Source organism: Podarcis cretensis (assembly GCF_951804945.1).
Source record: "Podarcis cretensis genome assembly, chromosome: 5".
Taxonomy (NCBI): domain Eukaryota; kingdom Metazoa; phylum Chordata; class Lepidosauria; order Squamata; family Lacertidae; genus Podarcis; species Podarcis cretensis.
The window spans coordinates 101,404,042-101,428,684 of record NC_137174.1 but is presented as its reverse complement, the minus strand read 5'-3'; the positions used below and the strand labels follow the sequence as shown (position 1 = coordinate 101,428,684).

The following is a 24,643-nucleotide window of genomic DNA, read 5'->3' as shown; positions in this document are numbered from 1 at the left end:
AAAGAGGATGAGACAAATTTGTGGGGGAGGAGAGAGCTCCTTACCTTTCCCACCCCGACCTGGCCACAGTGATCCATGCGACGGTCACCTCCAGGCTTGACTACTGTAATTCGCTCTATGCGGGGCTGCCCTTGAAGCTGTCCCAGAAACTCCAGCGGGTGCAGAATGCTGCAGCGAGGCTCCTCATGGGGTCTCTGCCATGGGAGCATATTCACCCAGTGCTTTACCAGTTGCACTGGCTCCCGGTGGAGTACAGGATCAGGTTTAAGGTGCTGGTTTTGACCTTTGAAGCCCTATACGGCCTAGGACCCACGTACCTAAGGGACCACCTCTCCTGGTCTGCCCCGCGGTGGATCTTAAGGTCCACGAATAACCATAGTTTAGAGGTCCCGGGCCCTAAGGAGGTCAGATTATCCTCCACCAGGGCCAGGGCCTTCTCAGTGGTGGCTCCAACCTGGTGGAATGCTCTGTCCCATGAGACCAGGGCCCTTCAGGATTTAACCTCCTTCCACAGGGCCTGTAAGACAGAGCTATTCTGCCTGGCTTTCAATTTGAACTTAGCCTGATCTTTTATTCTCCTTCCTTCCCTCCCCGTTCCCTTTTTATGAAGATTACCTGCTCTTGGATCCCACAGCTAATTCTCCCCTGGTCTCCTCACTGGCCCAAGTAGGACTAATTTAGCCAGCTAGCCCTGGTGATCATCTAATGTTTATTGGATGGATTCCCCCCCCTAAATTGATTTTTGAATTCTGAATTTATCGTTATTCACGTTTTATACTGTATTTTATGCTGTTTTTTTTTGTTGCATCAATTAAGTGTTTTAAATTTGTTTTCTGAACCGGGAAGGGCGGGGTATAAAAATAAAAAAAATTATTTATTATTTATTTACTGGTCTTGATGGCTTGGCTTCCACCGTTGGAGGCAGGGATGCTTCTGGGTACCAGATGCTGCAAATGCAGGAGAGAGGGGTCTTGGGTTCACATCTGGTTGTCCCCTGGGAGAAGGCAATGCTGAACTCAAGGAGCTATTGGCTCCTCTTACCTGCAATTGCTGCTCAGAAGCGTTTTTGGGTGGCTCCGCATGAGAAAATCCCCACCATCAGGACCCAGACAGGGAGAACCTTAGGAAGGAAACGCCAGCCAGGAGGTTGCGCTTGGAGCGTAATGATGGGGAAGGATCATAGCTGTCAACGTTTCCCTTTTTTTAAGAGGAATTCCCTTATTCCGAATAGGATTCCTTACAAGAAAAGGGAAAAGTTGACAGCTATGGGGAGGATGCTAACTTTAGCAGAGGTCCTGAGCTGACCAGTGACCAGGTGAAAAGGGGTTTTGTGTGTGTGTGTGTGTGTGTGTGTGTGTGTGTGTGTGGAAATAAGAAGCTTTGCTCATTAATGTTGCTCCAGAGTCAACAACACCACCTTGCTATTTTGCTGCACTACATTCTAATAGCCCTTATTAGGTTGACAGACTCCCAAAAGTCATTTTTCCCCCCAAAAAGTGGCATGCAAATGAAATTGTTATATACATATAAACAAACAAGCGGACAAACAGACAAAAAAACCCCCACTTTCTGTTCCCTTATTCAGGAGAGCAGAGCGTCAGCTGGAAGGAAGTCTGGTCTAGTGGGCAGATCCTGCTATAATGAGAACTGGAGGCATGTTTCTTCTGTTTGGTTTTTGGAGGCCTGTTTCTGAACTGCAGTGTCCCTGGGAGTGGCGGTGGGACTCACGGAAGTGCCTTTGGCAGTGGGAGATGTTCTGCGGAGGGCGTCCACGAGGGCGGGCAAACCTGTAGGGGGGAGAAAAGAAACCCATAAGAGGAGCCTTGTAGCTGGATCAGTGAGCTCCTGAACAGCTTGAACAGCTCTTGCTGGAAGCCACAGGAGGCGAGAAGAGGGAGTTTGTGCCCAGCTCCTCCTTCAATGTTTCCCCAAAGGGGTACCTGGTCAGCCACTGCATGGACCATGGGCCTGATCCAGCCAGGCTCCTTTGATGCTCTCATCAGGCCCAAGGTGCATCTGTTCTCATGGGGGTCAACCATCAATAGGAGTATAGCATCTAGATCAAGGGAAGTCATAGTGCCACTGTATTCTGCTCTGGTCAGACCTCACCTGGAGTACTGTGTCCAGTTCTGGGCACCACAGTTCAAGAAGGACACTGACAAACTGGAACGTGTCCAGAGGAGGGCAACCAAAATGGTCAAAGGCCTGGAAACGATGCCTTATGAGGAACGGCTAAGGGAGCTGGGCATGTTTAGCCTGGAGAAGAGGAGGTTAAGGGGTGATATGATAGCCATGTTCAAATATATAAAAGGATGTCACATAGAGGAGGGAGAAAGGTTGTTTTCTGCTGCTCCAGAGAAGCGGACACGGAGCAATGGCTCCAAACTACAAGAAAGAAGATTCCACCTAAACATTAGGAAGAACTTCCTGACAGTAAGAGCTGTTTGACAGTGGAATTTGCTGCCCAGGAGTGTGGTGGAGTCTCCTTCTCTGGAGGTCTTTAAGCAGAGGCTTGACAACCATATGTCAGGAGTGCTCTGATGGTGTTTCCTGCTTGGCAGGGGGTTGGACTCGATGGCCCTTGTGGTCTCTTCCAACTCTATGATTCTATGATTCTATGATTCTATTCTATGATTCTATGAACCAAGAGGTCCCCATTGTAAAGCCCCCAAGCTGGACATGCGCGCAGCCTCCTCCCAGTTAGAGCTTTTCAAGGTGGAATAAGGAGGTTTGAGGGCCCCTCTTGGCTGTTTCCTTTTTAGCTTCTTGTGGGTGTGCCCTGCAATATGGAAGCCTTATTAGAATTCCTATTCCGTGTTTTCAGTTATGGGATTGTTGTCTTTCACATGACGGTGTATGTTTTGACTCCACAGAGTGGGAAGTGACGGAGACAGGATGTTTGTGTTCCTGTGTTCCGTGAAGTGGGACTATTGTCCTTTGTTCTTTTTCTCTTTGCTGTCTGATGCTAGAGAGAGAGGGAGCCATGTTGCAGTGCTCCGTGTGTGTTTATATGTAAATAAAGTAAAGGTAAAGGGACCCCTGACCATTAGGTCCAGTCGTGGCCGACTCTGGGCTTACGTGCTCATCTCGCTTTACTGGCCAAGGGAGCCGGCATACAGCTTCCGGGTCATGTGGCCAGCATGACTAAGCCACTTCTGGCAAACCAGAGCAGCGCACGGAAACGCCGTTTACCTTCCCGCTGGAGTGGTACCTATTTATCTACTTGCACTTGGATGTGCTTTCGAACTGCTAGGTTGGCAGGAACAGAGACTGAGCAACGGGAACTCACCCTGTTGCGGGGATTCGAACCGCCAACCTTCTGATCGGCAAGTCCTAGGCTCTGTGGTTTAACCCACAGCACCACCCGCATCCTTGTAAATAAAGTAGATTAGCCAAAATGCTAAGTTGCTGAGGTCTGTTACGCAAGCTGCGAAGACTCTGCAGATCCCTAAGTGTGCCTATGTCTGTTGGCACCGGTCGCTGTGATGTTCAGGCAGAAGAAAGCTTTTGAAGCTCCCAAACCATCAGCCAGGAGGGAGGGAACATGCCAGTCAGGTATGTGTCTCTGCCAGGGTTCTACTCAAGAGTAGGATGAACTCCTGACCATGCCATCTGTCATGGATGCTTTAGCTGAGATTCCCGCATCGCAGGGGGTTGGACTAGATGACCCTTGGGGTCCCTTCCATCTCTACACTTCGATGATTCTATGAATCCCCTCCCCAGGGCAAAGAAGGGAAGGTGCGTGAGAGCATCACCCCTTGCAAAGCCCTATGTGCTAAAGCACCCTTTGCCCACCTGGAGAGCACCAGGGTTGCAAAGGCTGCCCTACAGGAATGCGTAATATTTGTTACAACCATTCGCCCAAGTGCTTCCTGCATTCCTCACACCAGGAAGAGGTGAAATGCCAAAGGTTTATAAAATGATGCCTGGCGTGCACATTGCTGTAGGCGCCATCTATGCAGGGCCATGGGTGCCCAGGCACCCACAAATTTTCAGTGAAGGGGCTGGGTGGCCCCCAAAGTTCTACGAGGCAGGGTGCACCCTCTGGAACGGGAGCAAGGCAGCACACCTGGTTATTGTCATGCACTTTGGAACTCCCTGATTCTTGACGTCAGGCCTAGGCAATATCCAGCTCCCCCAACTGTTCCTTGGTTTCTGTTTTTGGGGGACAGGAGGTGGGCGGGTGTGGGGGATTCCCTGATCCTGAATAGGGTAACTGTGCCCCTGAAGGACCAGGTGCGCAGCCTGGGAGTCATTTTGGACTCACAGCTGTCCATGGAGGTGCAGGTCAATTCTGTGTCCAGGGCAGCTGTCTACCAGCTCCATCTGGTATGCAGGATGAGACCCTCCCTGCCTGCAGACTGTCTCTCCAGAGTGATGCATGCTCTAGTTATCTCCTGCTTGGACTACTGCCATGCGCTCTACGTGGGGCTACCTTTGAAGGTGACCCGGAAACTGCAACTAATCCAGAATGCGGCAGCTAGACTGGTGACTGGGGGCGGCCGCCGAGATCACATAACACCGGTCTTGAAATCCTACATTGGCTCCCAGTACGTTTCCAAGCACAATTCAAAATGTTGGTCCTGACCTTTAAAGCCCTAAATGGCCTCACTCCAGTTGACCTGAAGGAGCGTCTCCACCCCCATCATTCTGCCCAGACACTGAGGTCCAGCACCAAGGGTCTTCTGGCGGTTCCCTCACTGCGAGAAGCCAAGTTACAGGGAACCAGGCAGAGGGCCTTCTCGGTAGTGGCATCCACCCTGTGGAAAGCCCTTCCACCGGATGTCAAAGAGAACAACAAATACCAGACTTTTAGAAGACATCTGACGACAGCCCTGTTTAGGGAAGCTTTTAATGTTTGATGCATTATGGTATTTTAATATTTTGTTGTAAGCTGCCCAGAGTGGCTGGGGAAATCCAGCCAGATGGGCAGGGTATACCGGTAAATAAATTATTATTATTATTATTATTATTATTATTATTATTATTATTGGCTTCTAGATTCTTGACCATCTTGGTCACCCTTCCCTTCATGCTCCCCAGCTTGTCAGTAGCCTTCTGAATTGGGCCAGAATTGGACCAGAGGCAGATTTGGGGCAGTGTGACCGTCTCACTCGCAATGGGCTCTGATCTGAGAGGGGGCTCTTGGGGGGGCTGCAACAATGATGTAAAATGGAAGGCAAGAGGCAGCAGTGGTGGTGGAGGGGCTGAATGTTAGTGTCACAAAGGGTGCCTCTGAAATCTGAAAGCCCCAAATCCGCCACTGACTGCACCCAGCACTCCAGGTGTGGTCTGACCAAGACAGACTAGAGTGATGCGATGACGTCCCTTGATCTGGACACTAGACTTCTGTGGTTGCAGCCTAGAATCGCATTAGCTTTTTTTGCCGCTGCATCATGCTGTTGGCTCATTTGAAGGTCGGCGGGGAAGAAACAGATACACAGAATAATTTCCAAGCTGCCTATCTGTTGGAAGCCGCCCAGGGTGGCTGGGGCAATCCAGTCAGATGGGCAGAATAATAATAATAATAATAATAATAATAATAATAATAATAGGCTGCAGCCAAGGAACAGGCCCTGCAAGTCCGCTTTTATCTTACCCACGTCTGCTAACCTCTGGTGTTGCTCAGACGGTTCACTCCGATCCGGTCAAGGGGGATTCCAAACCGCCTCTTTGGAATTTCCACAACTTTCCTGCGGAATGAGATGCAATTAATTGGGATATCCCAATGCCCCTTTGTTGCATAAGCTCCAGTGGCGTAGCGTGGGTTGTCAGCACCTGGGGCAAGGCAAGTAATTTGCGCCCCCTAACCCATGGATTTGCGCCCCCTAACCCATGGATTTGTGCCCCCTAACCCTAACCCCCAGATGTTGCGCCCGGTGCGGCCGGCCCCCCCTGCACCCCCCACGCTACGCCACTGGATATCCCAATGCCCCTTTGTTGCATACGCTCCATCCTAACTACCCCCAAGTGGTGCCCTCCAGATGTTTACCGCTCCCACCAGCCCCAGCCAAAACAGTCAGGGGGCTGAGACGACTCTTCTGTCAGGAAGTTCTGTGTACAGATGCTTATAAAATTATTCATGGCCTGGGGGAAGAGAATAGAGGGTGGTTTTCTCCCTCACGGTACTAGAACCAGTGAACACCCAGTGAAGCTGAATGTTGGAAGGTTTAGGGCAGAGAAAAGAAAGCCCTTCTTTACTCAGAGCATAGCTGAACCCTGGAACTCACTTCCGCAGGAAGCAACGATGGCCAGTAACCTAGATATCCCTCCCAGCCATGAATTTGTTCTTTTCAAACTATGGATGGCTCGTAGCCAGCCTGGTTCTTCTCTGCCTCTACAGCTGGAAGCAGTGATGATTCTGAATCCCATATGGTGGAAACCACAGAAGGGGAGAGTGTTGGTCTTGTGTTCGAATCCTGCTTGCAGGTTTCTCATTTGGGTCTAGGAGGCTAGACTAGGTGGGCTGTGGGTCTGATCCACCAGCCTCTTCTTGCAGCCTTATAAACATTAGAACTAGTGCAATGAGTGCTAGGATCCAGCATGCACAAGACCTCTGTTTCTTTTGCAGGGCCCTAAAAGAACCAAAGTATCACAAAGTGTTCCAATTGGAATTGTAACGCATTTGCAACTGTCACTTTCATGGGGTTTCCACAGAGCAAAGCTCATTGGCAGAGCACTTTTGGTGGGGACGTGCTCCCTCTTGTGGCCATCTCAAGATACAGCAAGGCTCAATCTTCACTGTATGCTTGTGAAACATAAAGGTAAAGGGACCCCTGACCATTAGGTCCAGTCATGACCGACTCTGGGGTTGCGGCGCTCATCTCGCTTTATTGGCCAAGGAAGCCGGCGTACAGCTTCCGGGTCATGTGGCCAGCATGACTAAGCCGCTTCTGGTGAACCAGAGCAGTGCATGGATACGCCATTTACCTTCCTGCTGGAGCTGTACCTATTTATCTTCTTGCACTTTGACGTGCTTTCGAACTGCTAGGTTGGCAGGAGCAGGGACCGAGCAACGGGAGCTCACCCCGTCGCGGGGATTCGAACCCCCGACCTTCTGATTGGCAAGTCCTAGGCTCTGTGGTTTAACCCACAGCGCCACCCGCGTCCCGGTTGTTGGAAGGTTTAGGGCAGAGAAAAGAAAGTCCTTCTTTACTCAGAGCATAGCTGAACCCTGGAACTCACTTCCGCAGGAAGCAGTGGTGGCCATTAACCTAGATATCCTTCCTGGCCATGAATTTATTCTTTTAAAACTGTGGATGGCTCCTAACCAGCCTGGTTCTTCTCTGCCTCTACAGCTGGAAGCAGTGATGATTCTGAATCCCAGGTGCTGGAAACCACAGGAGGGGAAGAGTGCTGCTCTTGTATTCGAATCCTGCTTGCAGGTTTCTCATTGTGGGTCATCTCTGGCCCCTGTGAGAAATAGAGGCTAGACTAGATGGGCCGTGGGCCTGATCCACCAGCCTCTTCTTGCGGCCTTATAAGCATTAGAACTAGTGCAATGAGGCCCATCTGGTGCAATGCTAGGATCCAGCATGCGCAAGACCTCTGTTTCTTTTGCAGGACCCTAGGACTTGCCGATCAGAAGGTCAGCGGTTCGAATCCCTGCGACGGAGTGATCTCCTGTTGCTCGGTCCCTGCTCCTGCCAACCTAGCAGTTCGAAAGCACGTCAAAGTGCAAGTAGATAAATAGGTACCACTCCGGCGGGAAGGTAAACGGCGTTTCCGTGCGCTGCTCTGGTTCGCCAGAAGTGTCTTAGTCCTGCTGGCCACATGACCCGGAAGCTGTACGCCGGCTCCCTCGGCCAATAAAGCGAGATGAGCGCCGCAACCCCAGAGTCGTCCATGACTGGACCTAATGGTCAGGGGTCCCTTTACCTTTAAAAGAACCAGTCTCACAAGTGACTATTGTAATTGGAATGCATTTGCCACTGTGTTTTTTTCAGAGCAAAGCTCATTGGCAGAGCACTTTTGCTGGGGACGTCCTCCCTCTTGTGGCCATCTCAAGCTACAGCAAGGCTCAATTTTCACTTTATGCTTGTGAAACATGGACCACTTATAAACGCCATCTCCAACTCCTCAAAAGATTCCATCAACGGTGTCTCCAAAAATGTTTACACAACACTTGGGAAAACAGGCAAACTAATGCCAGTGTAATGGAAGAAGCAAAGATCACCAGTGTTGAAGCAATGATTCACCAACATCAACTTTGTCTCCCTGGTCATGTTGTGCGGATGCCTGATGATCATCTTCCAAAGCAACTACTCTATTCCGAACTTAAAAATGGAAAGCGTAATGCTGGTTTAAAGATTTCAAGGGAAAGCTAAAAAAAAATGTAGTATAAACACTGACAATTGGGAAACACTGGCCTGCGAGCGCTCCAATTGGAGAACAGCCTTGACCAAAGGTACCATGGGCTTTGAAGACGCTTGAACTCAGGACACAAGGGATAAATGTGCTAAGAGGAAGGCATGCTTGGCAAATCCACACCATGATCAACTCCTACCTGGGAACCTATGTCCCCACTGTGGAAGGACGTGTGGATCCAGAATTGGCCTCCACAGTCACTTACAGACTCATTGTTAAAACTGTGTTTATGGAAGACAATCTTACTCAGCTACGAGGGATGGCCAAAGAAGAACAGCAAGTCTCAATCTTGCTTACTGGGGCTGATGAGATCCATAGTTCAAAACAGCTGGAGGGCACTAGGTTGGGGAAGGCTGATGGAAAGCTTTCTGCTTCCTTTGACAAATCGCTACCTCCATTTGTATTTTGAGTATGAGCAAATTAATTTACGTAGTGTGCAGAAGTGTGCGATGCATATTATGTCAAATTTGCTTTAGCATTGCAAGCCCCCTTCTGCTTGTCCCCTGCCTGGAAAACACGGGTCTGAGCTCCTTCCCACTAGTCCCATGCTTCCTAGGCACAGTGGCTTTGCCTTTGCCCTGATCCCCCTCCCACCCACCAAAACCCGCTCTTTAGCGCTAAATTGGAACAAACAGCAGTCCGTGAAAAACATGATTGCTATTTGTTCAGATTCAACACTAAACCATAGGTTTCCTGGGAGGAAGCAGCAGAGCAAAAGGAGGTTTGGGTGAGTCCTTCGTTGTACACACATTCTTGCTTACAAAACTACCGGCATTGTTACGGTAAAATCTGGGTGCGAGGCTGCTCTGCCACCCAGCTCATGCCCCCCTTCCGTATCAGGCATCCATAAGGGAGTGCAATTTAAGCATGTGCAGAGTTATTCCTGAACATAGAAAGCAACCTTTGGGTCTCTTCTGCAGTTCCATGACTCTGAGATTCAGTTCTTCCTCACAGCTCACCTCTGCTTGGCTTTCAGGTCCAGGGAGCCGGCCGAAAGCCTGTCGAGAGGGGATCCAAACCCCGAGAAACTCCGCTTCTTTTTCGTCTCGATGACATCATTTTCGAGGGACACCAGCTCGTCGAAGAGGAGAAGCTTTGCGACCAAGTCGGCAGCTGGCTTCTCCTGGCCAGACAGAGACAGGCGACCCTCATCCAGGGGAGAGGAAGGAGCCGAAGGCTGCAGCAAAGGAGAAAAGAATGATCTTCCGGCTATTATTTATGGATTACTATAATTATCAGTCAATGACAAACCTAGACAGCATCTTAAAAAGCAGAGAATCACCTTGCCAACAAAGGTCCGTATAGTTAAAGCTATGGTTTTCCCAGTAGTGATGTATGGAAGTGAGAGCTGGACCATAAAGAAGGCTGATCGTCGGAGAATGGATGCTTTTGAATTCTGGTGCTGGAGGAGACTCTTGAGAGTCCCATGGACTGCAAGAAGATCAAACCTCTCCATTCTGAAGGAAATCAGCCCTGAGTGCTCACTGGAAGGACAGATCCTGAAGCTGAGGCTCCAAGACTTTGGCCACCTCATGAGAAAAGAAGACTCCCTGGAAAAGACCCTGATGTTGGGAAAGATGGAGGGCACAAGGAGAAGGGGACAGTGTTCTTGAAGCTACCAGCATGAGTTTGACCAAACTGTGGGAGGCAGCAGTGGCGTAGCGTGGGGGGTGCAGGGGGGGCCGGCCGCACCGGGCACAACATCTGGGGTTAGGGAAAATCCACGGGTTAGGGGGTGCAAATCCACGGGTTAGGGGGCGCAAATTACTTGCCTTGCCCTGGGGGCTGACAACCCACGCTACGTCACTGGGAGGCAGTGGAAGACGGGAGTGCCTGGCGTGCTCTGGTCCAGGGGGTCATGAACAAGCGGACACGACTAAACGACTAAACAACAACATAATTATCAATATCAATAACTGAGCCTACACTTTGGAACTCCCTGCCTGTTGATGCCAGGTAGGTACCTTAACTGTTCTATTTTTGACATCTGCCAAAAATCGTTCTCTTGCCAACCCCTCTTGTGTTCCTGTACCAATAATCTAGGAACTTTCACCATTTTTTAAAACTAAGCTAAGTTTTACTGCCTGTGCAGCTTTTTCTGAAAGCTTTATGGAAAAGCGCATGAACCTGACCTTTGGAGAGTTTGTGAGTATAGTGGTACTTCTAGTTAAGGACTTGATCTGTTCTGGGGTGCTGTTCGCACCCTGATAGGTCTGTAACTAGAGCGCCACTTCTGCGCACACACACGACACAATAGAGTGATTCTGTACATGTGTGAAGTGCTCAGAATGCTTCTGCACATGCACGCACGGCGAAACCCGGAAGTATACACTTCTGGGTTTGCAACGTTAGCAAACTGAAAAGACGCAACATGAACCTAATGCAACATGAGGTATGACTGTAAACCATTTTTTTTAACTTACCAGAGGTGTGGTCTTTTTCCAGTACTGGGGAAAGCATGAAACTTTGGAAAGAAACTGGAACTACAGCCATACCTCGGATCACAGATGCTTCAGGTTGCGGTTTTTTTGGTTACGGACTGCCGGAACCCAGAAGTACCAGAACGGGTTACTTCCAGGTTTCGGTGGTCGCACATGTGCAGAAGCGCCGAATCGCAGCCCATGCGTGCGCAGATATGCCACTGTGGGTTGCGAAAGCTGCAGGTTGCGAACGTGTATCCCACACGGATCACGTTCGCAACCCGAGCATCCACTGTACTTTACAGGGGCACATTTTAAAGGTTTTAGAACCTCTATTTCCACACTTAACTTTGCTGCATATTTTGCGCAGTCATTGGCAGTGCTTTTCTTCTAGAAAGCAAGGTGCTGGTACTGAGTGCCCTTGAGTAGCCCCAGAAGAAAAAGCAGTGGATTGGCCTGATTCAGGAGGCTCTTAAGTTCTTGCATCCTTAACATAACTCTCTGCCATGGACTGGCTGGATTCGGAGGAGCGCTGGGAGGTACCAGCCAGGGAACCTGTAAGGGAATTCCCAAGTGAAGAGTCAAGGGACAGGTGGTGGGCCGACAATGGATGGTCAGAGAGAGAAGACAGGGAGGAGGAGGAGGAAGTGTTGGAAGCTGAAGAGGTAACAGGTCTAAGTGAGCAGGAAGAGGCTGTGGCAGAGGGCAGTCCAGAATCAAAGGCAGAGGCAAAGGCTGAAGAGGAGCAGGGACAGAGGCAGCCATGAGGCAGGATGCTGAGGGCGCCAGGGAGGTCCCCCCCTCCTGCTGTAACCAGCTCCCCTCCCTGCTGGTCTCCAAGAACGCGTAGAGAAATGAAAAGAGCATGGCAGATGAAGGTGATGGACTATATGGAACTGGCGGAAATGACTGGCAGAATCCGAGACCAAGGAGAAGAGTTGGTGGAAGAAGATTGGAAGAAATTTAAAGTTTATCTACAGAAACATTGTAAAATTAAGGAATGTTAGAAGGATGTTGGAATGAAGTAATGTGGTTTTAGCAGAAATGATATAAAGGATTAAGTAAAAATGGATTGTTAATTGGTGAAAGAACAGAATGCAAAATTATAGTATATTAAGATAAATTATTAGGATAAAAATAAAGATGGAAAGGATTTGCTGAAATATCTAATTGAATTAGAATACAAAAAAGGGAGGTGTGAGGAGGTCAAGGAAACAAGCAAAGGAAAGAAAGTTATGTAAAGGTTTGATCTGTGTGTGGGGTTTTTTAATTGCTTGCATTTTTAAGAGCATTTAAAAAGAGAGAGAGAGATTTTAACTCTGACCACTCGAGGGCGCTTTGAAATAAGAAATCCCAGCCATAGGAGAACGTCTTCGGTGCAGAAATTTGGGCTTGCCAGAAACAACTGGGCCTTTTTTGAGATCACCGCTTACCTCTTGCAATGCTGCTACCTGGAAAGTTGTCCTGGATTGCCACTGGAAGAGGGTGATGGCCAAGACGAGGTACCCAGCTGCTCGCTGGCAACGCAGCATCTGCAAAAGAAAGCAGCGCCACAGTCCTTTGCCCGGTCCAGTCCCACATAACTGGGTGCCCACTCCAAGCAGGGGGAAATTCAAGATGCGTATTTACTGACTCAAGTATTATCAGCTACACTTGCACGGCAACTCAGTATGGTCCGTTCTCAGGTGTGTGCAACCATCGAAAGAAGAAAGTGCCATATTTTAAAATGCAATGCCAATAAAATGGAAATTTCTCCTTTTGGTTTGGGTGGAGGAAATGGGGAAATAAACTAACAATATGGCAAATTGGAAATGGTAACGGAAGGAGCAAAGATTATAATTTTAAAAAAATCTAAGCTGTTTAAAATGCCTGGCTGAATTATTATTATTATTATTATTATTATTATTATTAAACAAATTTCTATTTATACCCTGCCCTCCCCAGCCAGAGCCGGGCTCAGGGCGGCTAACACCAGTAAAATTACAATAAAAACATAATAGAGGGGGGAAAACCAATTTAAAATACAGGTTAAAATGCAATCTCATTTTAACAGTAGCCCATAGATCAAAACCATAAGCTGAGGGAAACCTAAGGGTCAGACTGAGTCCAAACGAAAGGCCAGGCGGAACAGCTCTGTCTTGCAGCCCCTGCGGAAAGATGTCAAGTCCCACAGGGCCCTAGTCTCTTGGGGCAGAGCGTTCCACCAGATCGGGGCCAAGGCTGAAAAGGCCCTGGCCCTAGTTGAGACCAATCTAACCACCTTGGGACTTGGGACCTCCAAGATGTTGTCATTTGTGGACCTTAAGGTCCTCCGCGGGGCATACCAGGAGAGGCGGTCCCGTAAGTACGAGGGCCCTAGGCCATATAGGGCTTCAAAGGTCAAAACCAGCACCTTAAACCTGACCCTGTACTCCACCGGGAGCCAGTGCAGTTGGTAAAGCACTGGGTGAATGTGATCCTGCAGCAAGGACTTCAGCTGGCATCAAAGAGACAAGCTTTGCAGAAATTAAAGAGGAGAAAGGAGAGAGCAAGCAAAGGTTAGGAAGAACTTTCTGGCGGTAAGGGACCCCCTGGAAGGGGCTGAACTCTCCTTCATTGGTGGTGCTTAAGCTGAGGGTGGATGGCCATCTGTCATGGATGCTTGAGCTGAGATCCCTGCATTGCTAGATGACTCTTGGAGTTCCCTTCCAACTCTACAATTTGATGATACTATGAAAATTCCTGGGTGAAGGTCCTGGGATTCTTCAGCAGAGGAAGCCATGGGCCCAGTAGACCTGAAGGAGCGTCTCCACCCCCATCGTTCAGCCTGGACGCTGAGGTCCAGTGCCGAGGGCCTTCTGGCAGTTCCCTCATTGCAAAGCTACAGGGAACCAGGCAGAGGGCCTTCTCCGTGGTGGCACCCGCCCTGTGGAACACCCTCCCACCAGATGTCAAAGAGATAAACAACTACCTGACGTTCAGAAGACATCTTAAGGGAAGTTTTTAATGTATGACATTTTAGTGTATTTTTGGTCTTTGTGGAAGCCGCCCAGAGTGGCTGGGGAAACCCAGCAGATGGGCGGGGTACAAATAATAAATTATCATCATCATCATCATTGTTATTATGGAGAAAGAGTTTTCTCTCTGCTGATAAAAGCTTTAGATATTCCTCTGTAAATCTAGAACCCCACTGCTGTGTTTTAAATGTTACAAAACAACCATACATACTCGGAATATATTTGTAGATGCTGAGACATATCTAGTAAAGGTAAAGGGACCCCTGACCATTAGGTCCAGTTGTGGCCGACTCTGGGGTTGCGGCACTCATCTCGGTTTATTGGCCGAGGGAGCCAGCGTACAGCGTCCGGGTTTTAACCCTGTCAGTTCCAAACTCCACAATGTGGCCAGCAGGACTAAGCCGCTTCTGGAGAACCAGAGCAGCACATGGAAACGCCGTTTACCTTCCCGCCGGAGCAGTACCTATTTATCTACTTGCACTTTGACGTGCTTCCGAACTGCTAGGTTGGCAGGAGCAGGGACCGAGCAACAGGAGCTCACCCCGTCGCGGAGATTTGAACTGCCAACCTTCTGATCAGCAAGCCCTAGGCTCTGTGGTTTAACCCACAGCACCCTCTGTAAATCTAGAACCCCACTGCTGTGTTTTAAATGTTATGAAACAACCATACACACTCGGAATATATTTGTATATGCTGAGACATATCTAAGGGTAGCCCAAAACCACCCCTGCAGTTTCTCCATCCCATCCAGGGGCTAGCAAAATATGGGGAGGGAAGATCTTGGAACTTCTTGGTCATGGTGTTCTGGCAGAACTCTTTTCGATGGTTATGGCATCCTAGAAATTTTGACCAGTAAGCCACGGCTGGCGTCCCTGTCCTCTGGCCCATGTTGCAGAGGCTGATGGGGACCAGACTCAGGTTGTTCACATACCCACAATGGCTGCGTTCTGCCCCTACAGTTGGCAATGCTTCTGAATTTCAGTTGCTGGAAACAGGGCCGGATTGAAGGTTATGGGGCCCTTTCTATGTCCAGCTGTCCTTTGTCCACAACAAATGGTCGCTGTTTTTTGTGTTGAATATATGCTGTATGGTTATTTATGGACCTCATAGGTATCTCAAGCCATTTGCACATCACAAAATATGTGTTTTATTCAAGTAATTGTTGATCTGAAATACAATTAAGAAGTATATTCCCCCAAGCTATATAGCTTATACGTAAATGCGGCACTGGCTAGAAACCAGAGGAGAGTGTTCCTCTCGTGCTTGGATCCTGCTTGTGGGTTTCTCACAGGAATCTTTGTCACGGTGAGAACAGGTAGACAGAATCATGGCGTTGTTAGGGACCCCCAGGGCCATCTAGTCCACCCCCTGCAATGCAGAAATCTCAGCTCAAGGATCCCTGAAAGATGGCAACCCGACTTCTGCTTAAAAAGCTCCAAGGAAGGTAGAGCCCACCACCTCCCGAGGAAGTCTGTTGAATGGCTCTTACCGTCAGAAAATCTTTAGTCTTAATCTCCCTTTTGGTAATGCAGTACTGGATCTGCCATTGGCCTCATCCTGCAGGCTCTTCTGATGTTCTTCTTTGCCTTCCTCTACGGCCCCTGGCGAAAGGGCAAATCTCAGCAACAGAGTATATCTGCTTTGCACTCCTGCACCGCAGGGGGGTTGGACTAGATGGTCCTTGGAGGTCCCTTCGAACTCTACAATTCTATGATTCTCCCAGTGAGGCTGGGAGCTCAGATAAGTGCAGGCAACACTCATCGGGTTGGCATGACGGCCTGACTCAGTATAAGACGGTGTCTTGTGTCCTTTGAATTTTTATGCAGGTTTCTGCCCCTCCAAACTGAGAAACTGCAGCCTATCGCTGCCCAAGGAACCCACATCCTGATTATCTGCCTACGGAAGTGGGGGCGGGGGACGTAAAAATAAATGGCAAGGTTAAACACACACTTTTTTCCCCTTCACGGCGAAACATCTGCGCTGCTGTTCATTCATCCTGGCGAGCTAAAAATAAGCCCCTGTACGCTAATCAAAATAAACAGAGAGGTCCAGAAGTGCAAAAAGGCATCTTGACTTCAACACAATTCAGGTAACTCTGGGAGTGGAAGAGGTGAACGGTCAAGCTCTGCTTACAGGTTGCCAGGGGTCTTCAGCCTTGCCCTGCAACTAGCTGGTTGCACACATCATATTCATCATCATCATCATCATCATCATCATCATCATCATCATAATTTTTATTATTTCTATCCCGCCCATCTGGTTGGGTTTCCCCAGCCACTCTGAGCGGCTTCCAACAAAAGATTAAAAATGCATTAAAAGATCAGTCATTAAAAGCTTCCCTAAACAGGGCTGCCTTCAGATGTAATAATAATAATAATAATAATAATAATAATAATAATAATAATAATAATAAATAATAATAATAATAATAATAATAATAATAATAATAATAATTGTTGAACTATGGAACTCCCTGCTTCAGGAGAGATGGCAGCAATGCTTATGAGTAACAACAGCTGGAAATCCTGCAAATTATTGTCAGTCTGACCTTGTAGTCGTATAGTCCGGGGTCAGCTGCACACAAGGTTCAAATCATCCACTGTTAGACCTAGATCTCACCTTTTCTCCAAAGAGCGCAAGGCGGCTTACACATTTCTCCCCTTCTCTCTTTTATCCTTACAACAACAACCCTGTGAAGTAAGCTGAGCTGAGAGATAGTGACTGGGCCAAAGTCACCCAGTGGACTTTTGAACCCTGTTCTCTCAGGTCCTAGTCTAGCCCTCTAACCACTAGGCAACACTGGTTGACCAGATGGTATCCTATGCAGGTCCAGGTGTGCTAAACTGACACACAGTCCTATCCGGTATCTAGCACTTTCCCCACTGAAATCAGCTCTCAGACGGCACTAGACTTCTAGAATTGGGAAGACTGCTTTGCCAGGTTGCACCAGAAGCGGGCAGCAAGTCTTTTCGTTGACATCATTATTATGAGATGGTTCATCCTCATTTTGAGAACAAAGCTGATCCAAAATGAATGAGGCAACATCACATTCTTACAGGAACTCGTCATGTTTGGAAAGGTTTTAAAGCAGAGGTTGGGTGGCTGTCTGACGGGGTCCTTTAGCTGAGATTCCTGCTTTGGAGGGGGTTGGTTTAGATGCCTCTTGGCTTCCCCTTCCAACTTGATGGTTTTATCATTCTATGAAATATCCGACATGGAAGTTGGAGCAAGCTTGTATTCTGCTGCTCCGCAGGGGAGGACCCCAACCATTGCATTTCAATGACAACCAAGGAAAGTAGAATTCGCTTTCTGAAAATAAAAGACACCTGACATTGGAACAGGCTCCCTCTGAGAGTGATGGACTCTCCTTCCTTGGTAGTTTCTGAACAGAGGTTGGGTGGCCATCTGTCACGGATCCTTTAGCTGTGATTCCTGCGTTGCTGGGGTTGGACTGGATGACCCTTGGGGTCCCTTCCAGCCCAATGGTTCTAGGATTCTAAGACCATCCTGGGCACATTCAATCACCACAGGCTAAAGCTGCAACTCTCTCCTCTTCCGAAGAAGAACCAGGTGGATGCCAACCTGGCTTTCTTTGGCCAGGTGAAAAGGAGAAGCTGCAGAGAGATTTCTTCCTCCTTTCCTTCTATTGGGAAAAGCACTCACAGTCTGCTCACATTACAGCCGTACCTTGGTTTTTGAACAGCTCAGTTCTCGGACGTTTTGGCTCCCGAATGCCGCAAACCCGGAAGTGAGTGTTCCGGTTTGAAAACTATTTTTGGAAGCCGAACGTCCAGCGGGGCTTCCATGGCCTCCGATTGGCTGCAGTAGCTTCCTGCAGCCAATCGGAAGCCACGCTTTGGTTTTCAAACGTTTTGGAAGTCGAATGGACTTCCGGAACTGATTCCGTTCGACTTCCGAGGTACCACTGTACTGCTTTATAGTGCTGTGAAGTTGTTGTTTTCCTTGGTATTATTTTTATTATGATTCATTGCACTTGCATCCTACCCTGTCCCCCAAGAAAATCCAGGGTGCACTTGGTTAGAGTGTCGGACTAGGACTAAGGGGACCCGGGTTCAAATCTCTTCTTGGCCCTGAAGCTCATTGGGTGTCCTTGGGCCAGTCACTGCCTCTCAGCCTCAGTTTCCTCACAGGGTTTTTGTGTAGGATAAATGAGGAAGGGGAGAACTTCTAAGGCACCTTGAGTTCCTTGGAGAAAATAACAGGATACAAATGTAATAATCATAATCATAACCAGAATTCACACCTGCTTCATGGGCATGTAATGAACTTAGAATTGAACTATCAGCCCCCCCGAATTTCCATCCACTTTCTTGAACTCGAGGGTTGGTCGGTGTTAATGACAGGAACTCTGAGATGGCAAGAATTTCAGCATTTTGGTAACTTCTGAAATTCCTTGTTTATATCAAAAAAGGAGTTGGCTGGTTGCTGTAGCAAAAGCCAACAGAGAAGGGAAAATAACCGCTATGTTGACGTGAAAAGGGCAATTTTGCTCTTATATCCTGGGAGAAAGGTGAGCCACAAGTAGTTTGCTATTTTATTTTTTTTTAAAAAATAAGGCTTTGATCCTGAGGGCTTACGAGAAAAGACATCTTGCAGAACGCAAGCGGCTGATGCCGCCAGATAATGGGCACCATCAATCATTTACTTAAACCCTGTGTCAGGATGTCCGAGACTTGAGAAAACACACTTCCTTTCGTTAACACTGGAAATGAGCCAAAACAACCTGAGGTGGTTGTTTTTCTTAGAAGCTGTGACTTTTGGGCAATTTTCCAGCAGCTCTGGGAAAAAAAGTTCCCTTTCTTTCTTTTTTTTGGGTTAGAATCGCCTTTGCTTGTCCTTGGCGATATCGCTGTGTGGCCAACCCTAATTGGCTAGGTTGTGCCGTGAATCCTGACTGGTTGGGATCATTCAGGTGGTTAATCCAGAAAGTAATAAGGCGGGAATGAAATGATAGGAACATAAGAAAAGCCTGCTTGGATCAGGCCAATGGCCCACGGAGTCCAGCACTCTCTTCTCACAGCAGCTGACCAGATTCCCCAGTGAGAAACCCAAAAGCAGGATTCGAACACAAGAGCAACGCTCTTCCTTCGCATCCCGGCTAGTAGCTGTAAGAAACGGAAATCTGCCCTTATTCCCTTATAGGGGACACAAGAGCCCTTTTAGAGTCCTTTGCAGGTTCTCCATCGGTTGGAGAAAAGAACAGAGGCCAAGCAGAGAATATTGAGAAGCAAAGCAGCTAGGAAGCCTGATCTTTATTGATCTGTTGCAACAGGGTCCTCACTCCCCACACGCAGGAGGGAGGAGGAACCCAGAAGAATGGTGTGCAAGTCTTTATATAGACTTTTGAAATTGCCCACCTTGGAGTCCAAGACCATCCCCAGGAACACCATACCTACATCACAGAAGGGGTGTAGCTCAAGACCACCCCCCAGACACATCATACCTAGATCACAGAAAGGGCGATCTACAACAGAAATCTGAGTGCGTTGTTTCTCTCCTGTCTGGCAGGTTACCTGTTAATGCTTACTTGATTGGACACTCTGGGGAGCCTGGCCAGTCTTTTGTAATGATAAATACTTAGTTCCTGAGCCAGGTCACAGGCTCACCCTATTCATACACGGACATGCCCTTAAGACCGGTTTTGTGAAGGAAAAGACAATGGAGAGGCTTTTCCATTTTCCTTCAACCTTGCAGAGAAACCATTTGGTCAGTCTGGGAGCCAAAATGGTTCCAGGGCTGCTTTCCTGTGCTGCTTCAGACATGTGGTTTATATCTTTATATACGTGTTTGCTTGGTACATTTATGAACATTTATTACATATATAAGACCTCAATTTATTTATTTCATGGCCAATGATAGCCCACAGCTCCTCCATGAATTGTCCCAACCCTCTTTTAAGGGCATCCAAGTTGGTTGGTGTCACAGCCTCCTGAGGAAGTGAGTTCCGCAATTTAACTATGCACTATGCGAAGAAGTCCTTTCTTTTACCTTTCTTGCGTCTTCCGACATTCAGCTTGGACGGCTGGCTGAGCCAACAGCAGCCAGAGATATCGAACAGGATCAGAAAGGGAAATATTCAGGGGACGAAAATTCCTATTTGAACAAAAATAGCTAGTCAAAAACCCGACTCCGGGTGTCAACACTTCAGGGCTCACACGAGGCTGTGGGCACATCTTGGCAAAAGTCCTCTGCTGAAACAGGGGTGGCGCAAGGTTATATTTGACTTTGCTTCCTTCCGTATTTATTTATACTATATTTAGCCATTGGCTCTTAAAATCAAGATTAGGTCCATTAAAGTGTGGCTGTGTTTAGGAGATTGTGGTGGTTGGATCAGAGGCCAAGAGAGATGAGCAGCTGCTACAGGGGTAAAAGGTGGCCAATACAGCAGGATTAGACCTAGAATCGTAGAACTGAAGGGTTCCCAGGGGTCATCTAGTCCAGCCCCCTGAACTGCAGGAATCCATTTGCTCCTTCTCCTCCCAGGCCACCAGTTTCAACAGCCTTATTGGGTCCCCTTCAGACTAAAGGTACACCCAGTGAAGCTGAATGTTGCAAGGTTCAAGGCAGAGGAAAGACAGGATTTCTTCATACGGCAGAGTTCAATTGTGGAACTCACTCCCACAGGAGATAGCGATGGCTGAGATGGTTTTAAAAGAGAATTAGACGATTTCAAGGGCTATCGATGGTTATGAGCCAGGATGGCTATGCTCTGCCCTTTGCATGTGGAGGCAGAGATGCTTCTTAGTCCTGGTTTCTTGAGACCACTGGTCTAATCCTGCAGCCTCGTCTTACATTCTCAAAAGTGCTGTTTCCCAAAGCTGCCATCTACATCCCCCTTTGAACAGAGATGACTTCTCCATTGTGCTCTAGCAACCTTTGGGATGAGCTACTGCAGGGGTCAGCAAACTTTTGCAGCAGGGGGCCGGTCCACCGTCCCTCAGACCTTGTGGGGGGCCGGACTATATTTTGAAAAAAAAAAATGAACGAATTCCTATGCCCCACAAAGAACCCAGAGATGCATTTTAAATCAAAGCACACATTCTCCTCATGTAAAAACACGCTGATTCCCGGACTGTCCGCGGGCCGAATTTAGAAGGCGATTGGGCCGGATCTGGCTCCCGGGCCTTAGTTTACCCATGGACTACTGCAACACAGTGGGGCTGCCCTTTAAGACAGTTCAGAACCATCAGCTGGTCTAGACTGCTAGCCAAGGGGACTTCCTGAAGTCATATAACTCTCATTGACTGCTGGTTAATTTCTCAGACCAATTCAAGGTGCTCAAATTAGTGCTTAAATCTCTACATAGGACTACAAATAGGACTAATTTAGCCAGCTAGCCCTGGTGATCATCTAATGTTTATTGGATGGATTTCCCCCCTAAATTGATTTTTGAATTCTGAATTTATTGTTATTCACGTTTTGTACTGTATTTTATACTGTATTTTATTTATATTTTTGTTGCATCAATTAAGTGTTTTAAATTTGTTGTTAGCTGCCTTGAGCCTGGTTTTCTGAACTGGGAAGGGTGGGGTATAAATAAAATATTATTATTATTATTATTATTATTATTATTATTATTATTATTAAATTACTTGGGGTCCTAAATATCTGCAAGGCCGACTCCTTTCCTACAGATCATCCCAGGTGTTAAGATTTGCAAGGGAAGCCCCCCTTGGTTGGTTCTCTTACCCTTGGCAGTTCAAGGAGAAGAGATCCGATAGCCATCTTCAAATATCTGAAGGGCTGGGAGATGGAGCAAACCCTGCTTTCTGCTCCTGCTCCAGAGGGCAGAACCTGAACCGGTGGATTCAAACTGCAAGGAAGGAGATTCCAGCTAAACATAGGGAGTGCTTTCTGAGAGTAAAATACAGTGGAATGGACCCCTTTGGGAAACAGTGGACTCTCCTTCCTCTGGAGGTTTTCCAGCAGAGGTTGGCTGGCCACTTGCCATTGATGCTTTAGCTGAGATTCCTGCATTGGAGGGGGGTGGGCTGGATGACCCTCGGGGTCCCTTCCAACTCTGCAATTCTCTGATTCTAAGAATGAGCAAAGACTGTCGCACGTGGGCTGAGTGTTTGTCTTGTTACTTTCATCCAGGTCTGTGTTCGAAATACCTGAGTCCAGGTGTGCATCCCTCCCTCCTGTTTTTTAGTGTGGGAACTTATTCTGAGCTAACTTTTTGAAGGTTGCTTTCTCCTCTTAAAGTTCACCAGAGAATGAATCAACGGGGTGGGGATGACTTTATCGGCTAAGAAAATTCTCCTTTCCCTAAATGCTAAATTCTCACTTCTGGTCCATTCTGCAAGCCGGAGAACACCATTATTATTATTTTCAGTAGCACAGCAACCAAGTTATTGAGTCAACTCGCTTCTCTGGAACGTTCCTTTAGGGGCATCATGTTGCGAAGTTATTTTATTATTTATGTATTGCATTCATGCGCTACCTTCTTCTCCAAAGAGCTCCAGGTGCTCTGTGCGGTACTTCTTCCCCCGTGAGGGAAGTTAGGCTGAGAGAAGGTGATGACTGGCCCAAAGCCACCGGTGTGTTTCATGGCTGAGGTGGGAATCGAACCCTCGTCTCCAAGGTCTAACACTCTAACCACCACACCACACTGCCCACACTGCATTTTTAAAATCAACTGAACAAAGGCATTTAAAAACAACAATAATAAATAAAAGTAATATGGTCTGCCGTTCCCTGCATACAGACAGCTCTAATAACAATGCAAACAGCCCATTCCAGACCACCATTTGACACACTGGGATAATTTTGGTCCACTTCAGCCCCATCTGAGAATTGCAGTGAGACACACAGCGTGCAGGTGGGGGAATCCTCTTGTCACCCTCTGCAGACTTTGCATATTCTTGCTGGTTCTGAGCAGAACTTTTCAAAAGCAGCAGTGGGAGCAAAGGGTTGTAAGAAAAGCAAGACACACAGAGAGAGATGGCCTCTGCTCACTCACCTCGACTGGATGAGGCTTGGAAGATCAGTCCTTCAAATCTTCTCCCCAAAACCGCCCTGGTCCTTCCAAGCTGGTTCCTCTTCACTTATCTCTGATGTTCACTTTTCTCTCGGAGTTTTTATAGTCTCTGAAGGCGCTCCTGCACTCCAATCCCTGCCTCTGCTCTCTCTTACATCATTTCTCAAGATTTTCCACTGCTCCTCGTCTCGAATCCCTCTCTCTCTCGGTCTCCCTCCCCTCTCCACATGCTCATTTCTCCTGTTTTATTTATTGCTCCGATCAGGGCAATTAGATTATCGAGAAATGGGACCTGGGCGGGCTGGATCAGATTGGGGGTGGGTGGGTGTTTCTATCTCTTCCCGACAAAGCTCAGCTGGGCGCCTCTTCTGGGAATCTTGCAAGTTGGGTGAGGGCCACAAAAATTATCTTCCTTGTTGAACTTAATCCAGGTAGAAAAAAAGGCTTAAGCCCCAAGAGAAAGCAAGTGTTCTGAGCCCAGAGCTTTTACAGGACAGAAGTTTATCAGATGGTGCACTGCATGGAGAAAGGGAACAGGGGAATGTTTTCCTTGTTCTCCCCTAACACTGGAACTTGTGGTTCATTCAATGAAGCAGAAGGTCGGAAGATTCAGGACAGGAAGAAGAAGAGACTTTTTCATGAAGTGCATAACTTTGGAACTCCCTCCTGAAGGAGACAGTGTTGGCCCCAGTGCCAGATTTACATATAAGCTAAACAAGCTCTAGCTTAGGGCCCCACTCTCTTGGGGAGCCCCCCAAAAATTAAAGGAAAAAAACCCTGGATGTACATTTCCAAAATGGAATGTGGGTGGCGCTGTGGGTTAAACCACAGAGCCTTGGGCTTGCTGATCAGAAAGTCAGCAGTTCGAATCCTCGCAATGACGGGGTGAGCTCCCGTTGCTCTGTCCCTGCTTCTGCCAACCTAGCAGTTTGAAAGCACGTCAAAGTGCAAGTAGATAAATAGGTACCACTCCGGCGGGAAGGTAAACAGCGTTTCCGTGTGCTGCTCTGGTTCGCCAGAAGTGTCTTAGTCATGCTGGCCACATGACCCGGAAGCTGCACGCTGGCTCCCTCGGCCAATAAAGCGAGAAGAGCGCCACAACCCCAGAGTCTGTCACGACTGGACCTAACAGTCAGGGGTCCCTTTACCTTTACTTACATTTCCAAAATATAAGTTAAAAAAAAAACCAAATAAAATGAAGCCTACATACAGCAACAGTGTTTTGTGTTGTGTCGGCTCCTATGATGTCAGTCATGGGCCCCGCCTGCTAGTCTGCTCCTAAAAATTTCACTGGTTTTCTCATTTCTTTATCAATTACTTTGATGGAATACATGTTTTGTTATGTGCAAATGGCTTGAGATACCTATGAGATCCATAAATGACCATATAGCATATATTCAACAGAAAAAACAGTGACAATTTGTTAATTTGTTGTGGACAAAGAACAGCTGGATATATAAAGGGCCCCATAACCTTCAGGAGCTTAAAAGGTAAAGGTAAAGGTACCCCTGCCCGTACGGGCCACTCTTGACAGACTCTGGGGTTGTGCGCCCATCTCACTTAAGAGGCCGGGGGCCAGCGCTGTCCGGAGACACTTCCGGGTCACGTGGCCAGCGTGACATCGCTGCTCTGGCGAGCCAGAGCCGCACACGGAAACGCCGTTTACCTTCCCGCTGGTAAGCGGTCCCTATTTATCTACTTGCACCCGGAGGTGCTTTCGAACTGCTAGGTTGGCAGGCGCTGGGACCGAGCAGCGGGAGCGCACCCCGCCGCAGGGATTCGAACCGCCGACCTTTCGATCGGCAAGCCCTAGGCGCTGAGGCTTTAACCCACAGCGCCACCTGCGTCCCTGCGTCAGG

The 24,643-nt window shown here is 48.0% G+C and overlaps 1 protein-coding gene and 1 long non-coding RNA gene across 3 annotated transcripts in view; both read right to left on the bottom strand.

Moving 5' to 3' along the window:
* Positions 1-24,643, bottom strand: part of LOC307217218 — a 671,692-nt gene that overhangs the window by 502,373 nt on the left and 144,676 nt on the right. The gene's annotated exons all lie outside the window — the stretch shown is intronic.
* Positions 981-22,995, bottom strand: OSTN (osteocrin). 2 transcript variants are annotated; one of them, XM_079978338.1, is made up of 5 exons: positions 15,273-15,430; positions 12,221-12,319; positions 9,327-9,544; positions 5,614-5,693; positions 981-1,787 (listed from the first exon to the last, which is right to left on the bottom strand). In XM_079978338.1, the coding sequence occupies exons 2-5, from the start codon at positions 12,317-12,319 to the stop codon at positions 1,636-1,638; spliced, it is 549 nt and encodes a 182-aa protein (XP_079834464.1). In that variant the 5' UTR covers positions 15,273-15,430; the 3' UTR covers positions 981-1,635. The 2 variants fall into 2 exon arrangements, with proteins under 2 accessions (XP_079834464.1, XP_079834463.1); XM_079978337.1 differs by lacking the exon at positions 15,273-15,430 and adding an exon at positions 22,767-22,995 and having other exon boundaries at positions 1,009-1,787.

Excerpts from the sequence above, each read along its gene's own strand:
- OSTN (XM_079978337.1), bottom strand. The coding sequence starts at position 12,319 with ATGCTGCGTTGCCAGCGAGCAGCTGGGTACCTCGTCTTGGCCATCACC. Across the intron at positions 5,694-9,326 it reads GACCTGAAAGCCAAGCAGAG|GAAAGTTGTGGAAATTCCAA; the intron begins GTGAGCTGTGAG and ends CTCATTCCGCAG. Across the intron at positions 1,788-5,613 it reads CCGTCTGAGCAACACCAGAG|GTTTGCCCGCCCTCGTGGAC; the intron begins GTTAGCAGACGT and ends TCCCCCCTACAG.